The sequence below is a fragment of the Aotus nancymaae genome, unplaced genomic scaffold (genome assembly GCF_030222135.1).
Source record: "Aotus nancymaae isolate 86718 unplaced genomic scaffold, 86718_ANA_hifiasm-v0.15.2.pri h1tg000089l, whole genome shotgun sequence".
Lineage (NCBI taxonomy): Eukaryota > Metazoa > Chordata > Mammalia > Primates > Aotidae > Aotus > Aotus nancymaae.
In genome coordinates, this window is record NW_026988504.1 from 1,054,819 (window position 1) to 1,068,676 (window position 13,858).

The 13,858-nt window shown below is 65.7% G+C and overlaps 1 protein-coding gene across 2 annotated transcripts; it reads right to left on the reverse strand.

Annotated features, from left to right (window-relative positions):
* Positions 1 to 498: 498 nt before the first annotated feature.
* On the reverse strand, positions 499 to 8,644 carry SLC16A3 (solute carrier family 16 member 3). Of its 2 annotated transcripts, none has more exons than XM_012452666.3 (5): positions 4,900 to 8,644; positions 3,866 to 4,114; positions 3,245 to 3,388; positions 2,253 to 3,014; positions 499 to 1,269 (listed from the first exon to the last, which is right to left on the reverse strand). In XM_012452666.3, the coding sequence occupies exons 1-5, from the start codon at positions 5,036 to 5,038 to the stop codon at positions 995 to 997; spliced, it is 1,569 nt and encodes a 522-aa protein (XP_012308089.1). In that variant the 5' UTR covers positions 5,039 to 8,644; the 3' UTR covers positions 499 to 994. The 2 variants fall into 2 exon arrangements, with proteins under 2 accessions (XP_012308089.1, XP_012308091.1); XM_012452668.3 differs by having other exon boundaries at positions 4,440 to 8,644.
* Positions 8,645 to 13,858: the final 5,214 nt, after the last annotated feature.

Consider the following 13,858-nt stretch of genomic DNA (forward strand, 5'->3'; position numbering starts at 1 on the left):
CCAGCACTACGCACACTTCCAGTCAGCTGGAGGGTGAGCAAGGGAGGCAGGAGTCCTGGTTCCTACACACCAGCACTACGCACACTTCCAGTCAGCCGGAGGGTGAGCAAGGGAGGCAGGACAGTCCCGGTTCCTACACACCAGCACTACGCACACTTCCAGTCAGTTGGAGGGTGAGCAAGGGAGGCAGGAGTCCTGGTTCCTACACACCAGCACTACGCACACTTCCAGTCAGCCGGAGGGTGAGCAAGGGAGGCAGGAGAGTCCTGGTTCCTACACACTGGTGAACAAAGTGGCCTGTTCCACCCCAGCTCCCATCTAAATACCACTTGTGGGCTCCCTGGCACAGAAGCCTCCAGGCACCTGCCCTGCATCCCTCTCCACACAGTGCCTGCCCCACCACGAACGCTCTGCCGCTGCAGGGAAAGCTAGCGAGGACAGAGCCACTGTAGGAACCAGGCCACACAGCAAAGCCACACACTGCTAGAAGACCGTGTGTCCTGATGCTCCACCCACATGCAGGTTTATTTCCACCTTCCAGGGGTGGCAGAAGCTGTCCCCAAGACACTGAGGGGTGGGTACAGGCTGTACGTGAGAACCCAGGGTAGGACGGGCTGGAGAGGGCCCACACAGCACCTGCCCCACCAGCCTATCCGCAGCCCACCCTTGGATTAAAGTCATGTCATCTTGCAGCGTGGGTTGCTAGGTCTTTGAGCACAATAGTGGCTGCAGGCCATTTGGGACCAGCAGGCAGGGCCCCTGTTGTGGACGCCTTGTAACCTCGAGGCTTGGCTTCACCGCAGATCCACTCGGGAATGACACGGTTCCTGCCCCGCCACCGCCCCCCGCAAAACACTGATCAGGCGACAATCTGCTAAGCTGGCAGCTAGAGCCCAGCGTGGCCCTGCCTCAGCCAGTCCTGTTTGTAAAATAAATAGCAAGCGTTGCCAGCCTCCGTACCTCCTCCCTGTGCTTGCCGGCCCCTCCCAGCCACTCAGACACTGGTTTCTGGGGTGTGAACCACCTCCCCGTTTTTCTCAGGCTCAGCCTTCAGGAAATGTTCCACTTCCCTCGAGTCCACCCCGGCATCTGCGGGGGCCTTGCGGAGCTTCTCCTCCTCCGCGGCCGCCACCTCAGGCTGTGGCTCCTTGGGCCTCTTCCTGATGCAGAAGAAGTTGCCCAGCAGCAAAATCAGGGAGGAGGTGACCACCTCAGCCCCCGCCAGGAGGAACACGTACTTGTAGACGTGGGTCGCGTCCAGGAGCTTGCCTGCAGGAAGACCCTGTCAGTCCCAGCCACTCTTGTGCAGGTGCAGCTGTCCCTGGGTGCCCAGGGCCCCACCCAAGCCGGTGTCTCCTCAGTGTCTGTCGGCACACACGGGCCACCCCGCTCCAGCTCCTGGAACCAGGTGTTCTCTTCCCTCCATGTGTTCCAGCTGGGGGCATCCTCAGCCTCCCTCCCTCCTCCCCAGGGAAGCCAAGGCTTAGAGGCTAGAAACAGCAGTGGCTTTGAGGGGAGTTTGGGCCTTGGTTGGTGGTAGGAGTCACGCTGGTCCCCAGAGCCCCCCCTGAGGCTTCCAGTTGGCAGCCCCAGAAGCCCTGCTGCGTTCAGCACTGTCCCTGTTTCCCGGCTACCTCGGACCCTGAGACAGGAGTCAGGTGGTGAGGCCTTGGCCCTCCCCAAGCTCAGGACCCTCCCTCACCAGGTAGCCAGAGCCCGGGTGAGGGTGCTCTAGTCAGAACTAGTTCCCTCAAGTGTTAGCTCATTCAGCCTTCAAAAAGGAAAGGCCCCAAAATGGGAAAACCGGCTGTGGGTTGCCCGACACTGCTGCCTGAGACACGATCTTCGGGGCTCCTCCCCCACCCCCTTTCCTTGCATTCCTCCTGCAAGCCTGTCCACAGCCCCCTAACCTGGTGGGTCCCACGTGGACAGCCTGCCTTTGCCTCGAACGCCAACACAACTAGAGACAGGACCCTCTGCAGACAAGAGCCTGGAGGAGCTGCTCCGCCACGCCTGGGTCCAGCCCCTGGTCGCCCTGTCTGTTGGGGGTACACTGTGCCGGGCTGAGCCCCTAACCCCTAATGGAGACCTGCTGGCCCCAGCAGAATCAGGCTTGGTCCAGCACAGTGCACCCCCCTCCAGCTCTGACTCCCACGGTGGGTGGCTGCCGAGGGGTGTGCATCCCTGCCTTGCACAGCGGGCATCTGACCGGAAGGCAGGCGTGGGGAACTGCCCGAGGGCCCAGCGCTCACCTCCAGACGGGGGACCGATGAGCACGGCCACCGCCTCCATCAGCAGCACCAGGCCGATGGCGCTGGAAAACTTGTGCGTGCCCACGATGGCCATGAGCACCTCGAACTGCAGGGCCCCGACCATGCCGTAAGAGATGCCGAAGAAGATGCAGAAGACCACCAGGCCACCGTAGTCACCCGCCGTGGAGCCCGCCAGGTCCGCGACGCCGTTGAAGAACATGGAGAAGCTGAAGAGGTAGACGGAGTAGGGCCGCACCTTCCCAAGCCCCGCCACGAAGCCCGCGGCCGGCCGCGCGAAGATGTCGATGAAGCCCAGGATGGTGAGCAGGAAGGCCGCCTTGGTGTCGGGCACGCCCAGGTCCTTGGCATAGCTCACCACGAACACGGGCGGCACGAAGAGCCCCAGCACCATGACCGAGGCGGCCACCGCGTACAGCACGAAGCCGCGGTCCCGGAAGACGCTCAGGTCTAGCAGGCGGCGGGAGGGTCGCTGCGGCCCCGAGCCCCCACCCGGCTGGGCCACGGCCACCAGGGGCCTCATGAGTGCGGCGCACACGCAGCAGTTGAGCAGCAGGCCGCCCAGGATGAGGAAGCCGCCCCGCCAGCCGTAGTGGTCCTGCAGCAGCTGCCCCAGCGGGCTCAGGGCGCACAGGAAGACGGGGCTGCCTGCCGCCGCCAGCCCGTTAGCCATGGGGCGCCGCTTGCTGAAGTAGCGGTTCAGCATGATGAGCGAGGGCTGGAAGTTGAGCGCCAAACCCAACCCTGGAGGGAACGGAATGGGGTGAGAGCCCCCCAGGGCAGCCCCCAAAGCCCAAGACCCTCGTCTCTGCCCCCAGGTTCCCAGAGGCCCCTGCCACCCACACACTCAAGAAGGGGACAGTGAGGTGGAGCCAGACGCCCCGCAGCCACCTGCCCTGCTGTCCTCCAGAGACCAGGACGAGCAGCGCCAGTGCACAGCCCCGCCCCCTCCTGGCACCTGCGGCCCCACTCACCAGTGATGACCCCCGTGGTGAGGTAGACCTGGATGATGCTCCTGCAGAAGGACGCAGCCACCATGCCCAGGGACGCGAAGAGGCCCCCCACAAGCATGACGGGCCGGCAGCCAAAGCGGTTCACACACACGCTGCAGAGCGGGCCTGGGGAGGGCGGCAGCTGAGAGGGGCGGGCCCAGGCCTGCAGCCAGCTCTGCCCTTCCAGCCCACTGAGCTCACGGCCACCCCTCCCTCGGCGGGATGCTAGGGGCACCCTGTGGCTGGCTCCCCAAACACACAGCTAGTAACACCAGCACTGCCCGCTGGGCCCCATTGGTCCTGCGGTCAGGAACAGCCATCTTTTCAAGAACAGCTCTCGGGAGCCCTGTCCTCTGGGACTGTCTATAAATACAGCCGACCCGTTTGGACGGGGGCCAGGATGGACTTCACCCTGCCTGGGCTGGCCCCACAGAGAACAAGCCGCTGCCCAGCAGGATCCCAGCCCCAAGGGCTTCCCTCCAGGGCTCCCTGGGGAGCGGGCGGAAGGCGCTTTGCCAAGCCCAGCCACACATGGACTCCTGTGCCTGGCAGGATCTGCCAGTAGAGCCCCAGACGGGGGGCCCGGCGTGAGGCTGCCCTCACCTGTCCCGTAGAGCATGGCCAGCAGGATGGAGGAGATCCAGGCTGTGTCGCTGTAGCCGATCCCAAACTCCCGCATCAGCTCCTTGAAGAAGACACTGACGGCCTTGGGGAAGGCGTAGGAGAACCCGGTGATGACGAAGCAGCCGAAGAGCACGGCCCAGCCCCAGCCGCCGTCGGGGGCCTTGACGCCCGTGGGGCCCTCGTCCACCACAGCCCCTCCCATGGCCTGGAGGGCTGGTTCCGCCTCACCTGAGAGAGAAATCAGGCTGACTCAGGCTGCCCGGGTTACCATCCCCAACTGCAGCCTGGCAGGGGAGGGACACAAGCTGGGTGCCACACACACCTGGGGCTGGCACCTGGGCCAGACACCCCAGGAGCTCAGCCGTGGGGCAGCTGCCCAGCACCCACACTAGTGGCCCCCTGACCTGCTGCTTGGTGCAGGCAGGAGGGTTTGCAGGGAGGCCAGCAATTGGGGGTCCCAGTCCACCCACCTCCCTCCGCACTGCCTCCTGCACCCACACAGCTGGCTCTAAAGGGCAGTGGCTTTTTTGGGCTCAGCCAGGACTCAGATTACCTCCCGGGATGAGCAGCCCCCAGCAGGAACATGAGCCTGGCCATCATTTCTGCCCTGGCTCGTTCTCCTGGCTGACCCGTGCTGGGCAGGGGCCACTCACGCCGTGATTCTGGCAGCAGCCTGCACCTTCAGTCCCCAGCACCAAGCTTGCCCTGGGGCCTCTGGAGGTGGTGTCCTCCAGGCCTCTCCCTGTCTAAACCTAGGTGGAGTGTGCCTTGCTCTGGCTCTTCTGCCCCCAAGGGCCCACTTTGGCTTCAGTGGAGCCCGCCAGGAGCCTGCACCAAGAGAAGGGGGGCAATTGCTGGCTGTGGGGGACAGTTAGAAGCACAGGGGCTGCAGTATTAGAGTAGGTGGGATGGGGAAGTGGGGGCAGAGCTGGCCTCGTGTCCCTGGAGGCCCCCTTGCCTCCCACCGGTGTGCTTGTTCAGCGACGACTCCAGTGGGAAGAGGCTCACCCTACCTCTGCCTGGAGTGACCCACGGGCTGCAGCTTGAACTCAGGAACGTCTGGAGCCTCCAGGGGAGACGGGGGCCAGGGAGGCTTCCATCCATCCCACCAGAGCAAAGCACACCCTGCCCCACGATGTCTGAAGCTGGCATCCCTTTTGTAAACTCCAGGAGCTTAGCTCGTTTTGGGGGAGAGTAAAGTTGGAACCCAGGGCCAGACTTCCATGGTCATGCGCCGCCCGACCCGGAAGTCCCGGGGCCGGACTTGCATCTTCATGCACCGCCCCACCTGGAAGTCCCGGGGCCAGACTTCCATCTTCATGCGCCGCCCGACCCGGAAGTCCTGGGGCCAGACTTCCATCTTCATGCGCCGCCCCACCTGGAAGTCCCGGGGACAGACTTCCATCTTCATGCACCGCCCCACCTGGAAGTCACCTGTCTCCCTCCTCACCAAGGCTGCAACCCAAGGCCTCCAGTGGTCTAGTCCCGCCGGCTTGGTTTCTTCCTCCTGGGGCCATACTGTGAACCAGCGCCCCAGGAGGCAGCAGCCGGCAATCTTCGGGGCTTCACCCCCACCCCCTTTCCATGCATTCCTCCTGCAAGCGTGTCCGCAGCCCCCTAACCTGGCGGGTCCCACGTGGACAGCCTGCCTTTGCCTCTAACGCCAACACATAACTAGAGGCAGGACCCGCACGAGGGCAAGGACCTTTGCTGGGTGAGTTTCAGGAGTTCCGTACCTACTCCTCCTCCTCCTCTGGGCCCTCCCCGCATCCAGCCTGCAGGACCGGACCCACCACAGGTGCTGTGCCCCTTGGAGTCCCTGCTTCAGAGGTCTGAGGATGTCTTTAAGGGCTCCCCAAGTGTTTCACGCAGTCACTGTCAGTGGGAAATGCCGCTTGACAGGGGAGCCAGCTGTGGCTGGATGATGCAAGGCAGACGCAGCCCACTAGAACGGAACAGGCCCTCCCCAGAGGCCCACCCCCAGAGCCAGTGCTGGCTCCCTGGGGCCAAGGCCTTGGGACCATTTCTGCGAAACCCAGGAGCACCTTCTGCTTCTGCCTGCACCTGGGCACCAGATGCCCCCACCACAGTGCCTGGGACAGGACACTGCCTGGGGTCCCTCAGCAGCAGGATAGGTCCTGCTCATACTGGCATTAAGTTTAAAAGGTCCCTAAGATGACACTACATAGCAGGGTAACTACAAGCTAAAAACACATGCACTTGAACGAAACAGGAACAGGATGCAGAATGCGGGCCGTGGGGGAGTCAGGACCCTGACGGCCTCAGGGTCCCAGCTTGTTGGGGATTGTGGGTTTACACTTTTTAAAATACATCAAACGGACCATGCAAGGCCAAGGAAGGAAATGTATATACAACCAACAAGAACAGTCAAATTCCGCACACCCCAGGGTCCCCTCCAAAAGCAGAGAGGCAACAGGGTCTCCGAGTCTACCTGGGCTGTACCGGCGGGGGTGGGGGCGGGGGCGGGGGCGGCAGGCAAACCGGTGTTCGATGCCCGCCAGCATCCTCAGGAGACACGAGGGTGCATGGGGAGGCAGGGGATGAGGGATGACGGCCGCCCTCGGGATATGTGGTGCCCCCTGGACTAGGGTCAAGGAGGGCTGGCAGACGGTTGGGGCAGTGCCAGGACTCACTGGCCAGGAGAGCACAGCATGTTCTGGGACCTGAGGAGCTTGTGGCTTCCACGTGATGCTCATATAGGGAGGGCCATCTTCTGTGTCAAGGAGATGAGGCATTTGGACAAGAAGCTTCCAGACCACAGCCTGGCACTATCATCTGTCCTCACGCAGCCTGGGGTGCCAGTCACCCAGACTGAAATGGCTCCACGAGCTCCCACCCCAGCCTGTCGTCCAGGGGCTGACTTTGAGCCAGCTGTCTGCCCACACAGCTTGGGGGAGGGGATTCCACAGGAGGTGCAGTAGGGGAAGGGGCAGGAAACGACAGTCCACAGTCTCTGTCTCCCAGGATAACCCCAGCATCACGACGGACTGAGGTGCAGGCCGGCTGGTGTTCCGAGGACAGCCCTGGGGCTGCCCTGCCTGGAGCCACCACAGCCACCAAGCATTGGCTTCTCCGTGGGCCCACACTACAGGCTGGCCTTCCCCTGACATTTACTGTCGTCCCCGCTCCGCGCCCCCAGGAAGCATGCCAACCCACCCAGAAATAACCTGGCCTCTGGGCTGAGAAAGCTGATCTCCCAGGTGGAGTTGCCTGGAGAGCGGGTCCCCGAAGGCCCCACAACCCCGGGCTGCTAAAGCTGAGCAGGGAGGTCTGGGGCAGGGGTGCGTGGGGAGGACCCTTCCAGGAGACCCCCATATCCCAGAGCCATGTGCCCTCATGAGTCCTCATGAGCAAGCAGTTCCCTCAAGGGTCCAGGGCACAGGGGTCTCTTAAGGACCCCTGGTTTGGGGCCAGGACTCAGCCATGAAGCCCTCAGGACCTGGGTGCTTGCCAGGTCGGACCCCTGCACTGCCCAGTCACCAGCCTGGAAGGCTTGGAAGACCATGCCAGGTCCTGCAGGGTCTATGGCAACACGCATACAAAGGGTCCCGAACCCAAGCCCAGCTGCCCAGCTGGTTCCTCCAGGCCTCTCCAGAAACCTCGCCCACCTCCTTGAGAGCACTGGGCACCCTGGACCTGCAGACCCCTCACCCGCTTAGGTCCTCAGGTCTTCGAGCAGCACCACCACCTCCCTGAGGCCTCCGCTGGACTGTCAGCCCGCTGTCTGGTTCTGTACAGTGGCCTGAGCCCCAGGGCAGTGGCCTGTTACCTAACTGACTCCAGCCTTTGAAGGATGGGCCTTGGCCCTGCCTTTGTGGCCCAGGCAGGAGGCGGGGCAGGAAAAGGGCAATTTCTTTCCTTCCTGGATCCCTGGGAGCTGCCTGAGGACCAAGGAAGCAGCCCCCTCCCCCACCCTTCGGCTAGCTCAGGGTTGGCAAGGGGTGCCGGGAGGGCAGGAGGGCGCTGCACCCAGGGAGGGGCCTCCCTGAGTCCTTCTTCCCCTTGTGCAAACAAGGAAGGAGCACCAGCCCCTCCCTGCAGCCCAGGCCCAGCCACCTGCAAAGGTGTCGGGGGCCGGGCTGTCAGGGTGTGGACGCTGGACAAGGGGCTGCACAGGCCTGGGCCCTGTACCCCATCTCAGACTCCTGCGCATGCCTGTGCCCTACCACTGTGTCCACTCACATCATGACGGCAGGGGCCGGTGGGGCACGCGCACAGACCTCATTTGCAGATGAGCCACTTCCACCCAGGGCCAGGGCCAGGAGCCCCCCAACTGGTGCCCCAAGGGTTGCTGGGCGCAAGTCCCACGTGGAAAAAGGAGGCTGCCTGTGCCACAGCAGGCTTCATCCCTGACCTGCCACTGCGGGGGTCTCAGAGCTTGGAACCCCCTTCTCTGCAAGCTGAGGTCACCGCCCTGGGGCCAGGAGGCAGTGGAAGCCAGAACTGGTCCAGAGCCGCCCTCCCCCACCTCGGAGGCCTCCTGGACCCCGCAAGGCCGCCCCTCCACGAAGCCACTTCGTCCCATTCCTGGACTCCCTGCACTCCTCCACCCTAAAGCCAGTGTCCGAAAGCCCAGCAGGCGTCGTGGGGACCCGTGGGGAGGGCTGACCCGGAGGAGGCAGGAAGGCGGGTGGTGGGGGACGGAGGGGGAGCCCAGAGCTCCACCCTCGCTAGGAAAGGCCCCTCCTCGGTGCGCCCCTGACCGGGCTGGACGATTGCCTGACAGCTCTGGCTTCCCGGCTCTGCGGGCAGGGGTCGGCGCTTGTGGGGGAGGCTGGGCGGAGCCCACCCGGGGAGGGAGAAGGGGGACAGGAGGATGCTCCGCCCGGACCCGCCCCGCCGGCCGCGGGACGTGGGGGACGTGACCGCGCCATAGGAGGAGCCGCCGTATTGCCAGCAGTAGGCGCCCTACCGGACGCTACCGTAATTGCGCGCGCGCGCGCGCGGGTCCACCCGGGTCAGCGGAGCCTGGGAGCTGCGCCAGGCGTCGGGCCTCGAAGCCACAGGGCGGGGCCGGCTCCACTTGCTGCAGCGGTGGGACGAGTGGGCGCGGCTCGGGGCTCGGGGACTTTGACTAGAGAATTCCGAGTCTCGGGGCAGGGGCCTGGCGGTTCTGTGCGTGCGGCTGCCCGGAGAGGCCCATTTCACAGATGGGGCTGACTCGGGCAGGAGACGCCGTGAGGACGCCCCGAGCCCTGTCTACTCCCGCCCCGCCCCTGCGCCAGGGCCCGGGCACCTCCAATGGCTCCGCGCCACTGCCCAGAACGCCGGCTGCTGGGGCCCAGAGTGTGGACCACATTTAGCTCTTCACTCGAGGGAGTGGCACTGGCCTTTCCACCCCATGTGGCCAGGTCACCTTAGGACCCACCCCTAAGCCAGCCCTCCAAAGTAAAGTACGCCGCCCTGGTCACTGGGGCCACATGGCTTTCTGGGTGGCCTGGATGGCAGGCCCTGCCCAAGGTCACATGGGGTCGTTACCAAGCTTGCCTTGGGACCAGGATTCCTACCCCAAGCTCTGTCCACACCACGGAGTCCTGGGGAAAGACTCTGCACCTGCCAAGACAGTGTTCCTATGTACTCAAGAGCCTCTCTGGGGACAAAAACCCCCCATGGCCTCCTAGCACCCCTCTCCTGCCCGCCATGAGGGAGTGCAGCCCAGCCGCCACACCACGCTGTGGGAGCTGTTGCTGTCCCTCCCAGCACGCTCAGGCCAACACCCACCTGACTTCCCAGGCCTGTGCAGTAAAGCTGGGACCCTGGGCTCCCGGGCCCTAAAAGACACAAAGACCACCCACCCTTGTGCTGAGCGTAGACAAGCCCCTGGGCCCTGGGGTGGGGGCCAACTGGCATTTCCCCCGCTCAGCAGGCCTGATTCTGGCCAGGAGAGGGACCCTTTCAGCCCAGGCTTCCTGGACACGCAGCTCGGTGCCTCTAGGGCAGAGAGGAGGACAGCGGCCCGACGCTGCCCCGGCGTTCCTCACTGACTTCAGCCACCCCCGGTAGCCTTGGCCAGACCCAAGGCTTCCCTTCCACTCTGCGGCCCCTGTCCCTTGACTGGCCCAACACCCGAGGAGACGCCTGACCAACCCACTTTTAGAATAGGGAAACTGAGGCGAGGATTAGGAAGTGGGAGGCTACCGAAGGCCGCGCCTGGTTTTCCCACGAGCTGGGGCCAAGAGGTGGGAGGTAGGGCGAACCCAGGGAACCCAGCCTGGCTCTAGAAGCGGTCCCCACTTCCGTGCACGGCGCAGGATGTTAGTCATTGCCCGAGGGCGGGCGTGGGTCGGTGAATGTTTAGGGTGACGCGAACGGGGAAAGCGCCACGGCCCAAGCGCACGTGCTCCCCACTCCCTCGGGGAGGCCCCCCCCACGGGGAGGGCTGCAGCAGCCCCACCAAATATAGCCCGCGCCCCCCGCCGCCGCCGCCTCCGCCGCCGCGGACCGAGCTATTTATACCCGGACCGGGCTTGGCCACCGGCGCAGCCGCCTCCGGGCCGGAGCCCAGCCCCTGAAGCCGCCCGACGGGTGGGCGCCGGGCCGGACCCGGGAAGGCCAGACTGGGCAGCCAGGGATGCGAGGGCGCGGAGGGCGCGGCTGGCTCTCGGTGGCGGCCGCAGGGGGCGGGAAGGCTAGTCCATTTCCCGGGCGCCCCCGGACCTGACGGACGAAGTTGGGGCGGGGTGAGAGCGCGGACCCAGAGGCCACCCCCTTACCAGGCACCGGCTCGGCGCCCCGGGCGGCTCAGAAGCTCCTGGGCTCGACCCGCGCGCCGCGCATCCGGGCCGCGCCTACCTGCCGCCGCTGGGCCGCCGCGCCCGCCTCTGCCGCCTCTGCCGCCCGGCTCCGTGCCGGGGGCGACTTTAAGTGTTCCGGTCGCTCGCGCGGCACGTCCCCCGCGCACGTCACCGCCTGGCGCCGCCCCTGCGCGCCCCGCCCGGACCCCGCGCCGCCGCCGGAGGTGTTCCCGGGCCGCAGCTCCCCGACGGCGCGTCCCGCAGCCCCGGCCGAGCCCCGAGACCCCCCCACCCGGAGCCGGCCCCGTTGGCGCCCCCGGCCCAGAGCTGCGCTTCCCGCCGGGCCGGACCCGCCCCTCCGCGCCCCGGGCCTGGGGCCACGCGGCCTCCCCTGTCCCCGGCGCTGGGATGGGCGTCCAGGCTCGCGCCGCCCTCGCGTCCCTCCGCTTCCCCTCCCGAGACCGCGGCTGCCAAATCCCCCGGCTCGCAGCGGAGCGCGGCCCCTCGCCCCCAACGCCGGAGCCCCTGTGACTGGGGGGTGCGCGCGGCCTTCCTCGCTGAGGCCGCGGTCCGACGCGTCCCCGTCCAGACCTCCGCTTTCTCCCCGGAGCCGCGGCCGGTGTGGGCGGCGGCTCCTCCCGGGTCGGGGAGCGGCCCCGCGGCCCCGCGGCCTGTGCTGCCGGGATTCGGGGCGAGGCCTCGCCCTCCCTGAACTTCCGTTTCCCCGGGTGGCTCCGCGCCCGGCGGGGCCCCACAGAGCCACCCACTCAGCCCCGGCCCGGACCCCGGACGCGGCGGCCCTCGGGGGCGCTCCTCCCAGTCCGTTACATGGAATAACGGGGCGCTTCTGCTGCTGGCGTTTGACGCCGCTCCAGGGAGCGAGGCCTTCGTTGGCCTGGACCAAGGACGCCAGGGGCGGCCCGCGGGAAGGAGCGCTTTCCAGCCCCCCGCGCGCCCGGCGGCCCAGGCGCCTTGGACGGAAGCCGCTCCGTCTCCGGGTCCAGGAGGGGGCGTCGTTTCAAGGGCAGGAACGCCCCGGCGCTGTGCCCCTCCCGTCTCCCTCCATCGGGGGCTTTAACGCTTCCTGTTTAAATTTGGCGGGCGCGGGAAGACACTGGGCCCGTCACTCCAGCGGAAGGTTAAAGGAACTCCTTCCATTGGCCCGGGACCTTGGAGGCGGTGGGGGTCCTCCCAGGGTAGAGGTCCCCTTCTTCACACCCCGTCGGACTCCAGGAACACTCCCTTCGCGGAAGCCATGTTTCTTTCCGCTGGGTTCCCCTCTGGGTCCCCTTCCACGCTCCCGTGGAAGCCTGTGTTCCCTCCTGGACTCCACTCGATTCCGTCCACTCAGTCAGTGTGAAGCCGCTTCCCCCCCGGATTCCTTCTCTCTGGATTCTCACTCAGTGTGAGACTTGGCTGTTTCTTTCTCTCTAAATCACTTTCTACAAACGCCTTTGAGTCCGGCATTTACTGCGCACTGCGCCTTGGTCCCCTCCCGTTCTTGAGAGGGCAGGAGACCAGGAACCTGGAGAAACATCCTCTCGGGGGAGCTGGGGGCACCCTGAACCCCAATATTGCCCCTTCACTCGAAGGAGGCAGTGGCGATCAGTGGAGGACCCTCCAGAGGCCAAGGGGACGCCCACCGCTGGCAGTGAGGCGTGCGGGCTTTGGCGTCCCCATCTGGAGCCCAGCCTTCCGGGCGCCCAGTCCAGTAGGGCCGCCTGTCCTTTCAATGTAATGTTAGGAGCCCACCCTCCCACTGGCCCTCACCCTTACCTGGGCCCCAACCACCCCCATCGCCAAAAACTGAAGATCATGAAGATGAGAGCATGTGCCCCTGAGCAGAGCCCAGGCCTGCGGCAACGGGTGAGGAAACGGCCTCCCTTCACGCCCGCCCGGTCAGGGGTCTTCGGACTTCAAGGATGGACACCCCCTGCAGTTGGCCCGTGCTCCCGCCCAGGGCAGGTGCTGGATCCCCCTTGGGTGGCACAGGTGGTGCTCCCATCTTCTCCCACCAGGCGATTCGTCACTTTCCACGGGGGCTGGGGGCACAGCCGTGAGGGAGAGCAGCAGGGGCGTGGGACACCCCGGACAGCCGTGGGAAGGGATCCCCCACGAGGCACTGCCGGCCGGGGAGACGGGGGGCACCTCGCTCCTGGTCCCAGATTGTTGAGTCACCAGGCCTGCCAGCTCGGCTTGGGGCTCCTCCTGAAGCCACCAGAATACCTTCCACGTCTGCCTACAACGTGGCCCTGACCCCGCAACGCCCACCACAGAGCAGCAGCAAGGGGAGGGAGACAGAGCGGGAGAGCCTGGGGTGTCACTGCCCCTTCCCGCCTCCTGAAGGACAAAGGGGCATCCCTGCCAGACCCATGTCCTCCCAGCTGGGAAGATGCCACTCATCCCTCCAGGGGACCCAGGGAGCACCCGGGGTTTGGCGCTGAGCCCCAGGCCTGGCACCTTCTTAGGCATGGCTTCCCCTGGTTGTGGGGCCCGGACTGCCCACCCAGAGCTGGGTGGAGCCTCCCTGCCCTCAGGGGAACAGAGCACACAGGCCGGTCAGCACTGGCTCCCGGCAGAGAGCTCGAGTCTGTGGGCTTCCCCTAGGATGGGACTGGGAGATCAAGGCCTGCTTGGAGTGACGGCTGCCGGGGCTGAGGCTGGGGGCCTGTGCTGGAAACCAGGTTGTTACCCAGAGGAGAGGCGCCTGGGACACCTTGCCCCAGGCCTCAACAGGACAGGGCCCTGTGAGGTGGGGCCAGAGCCTCGGAGACCCTGGGTCCCTCTCCCAGGATTCTGGCACTCTGGCAGCATGAGGTACCCCTGACCTCCAAGTGCTCAGCTTTCAGAAAGACCCAGCAGCTGTTTTGGGGGAGAGGGCTCCAGGCCTGGCACCAGGGCCCAGGTGGCCAGTCTCCATCTGACACACAGCTCCATGGGCACCTGGGCCCTGAATACCACTCAGGTTTCCGGTAAGGTGTCTTCCGGGGAGCGTGCCCCTCCCTCAGCAACCCTGGATGTGTCAGAGACAGCGATGGTGCAGCGGGAGAGAGACACCTCTGCCCGTGGTGCCATCCCCCTGGCCCGCTGGGGGCCTGGAGCTGCAGGGAGGGGTGGGAAGGGCCGCGTGTGTTCGCAACTCTGCAGCTCCTCTCTGGGTGGTGTTAGGAGCATCCAGCCCAGACCTGGCTCCAATGCCTGCTCCCCCAAAGTGGCC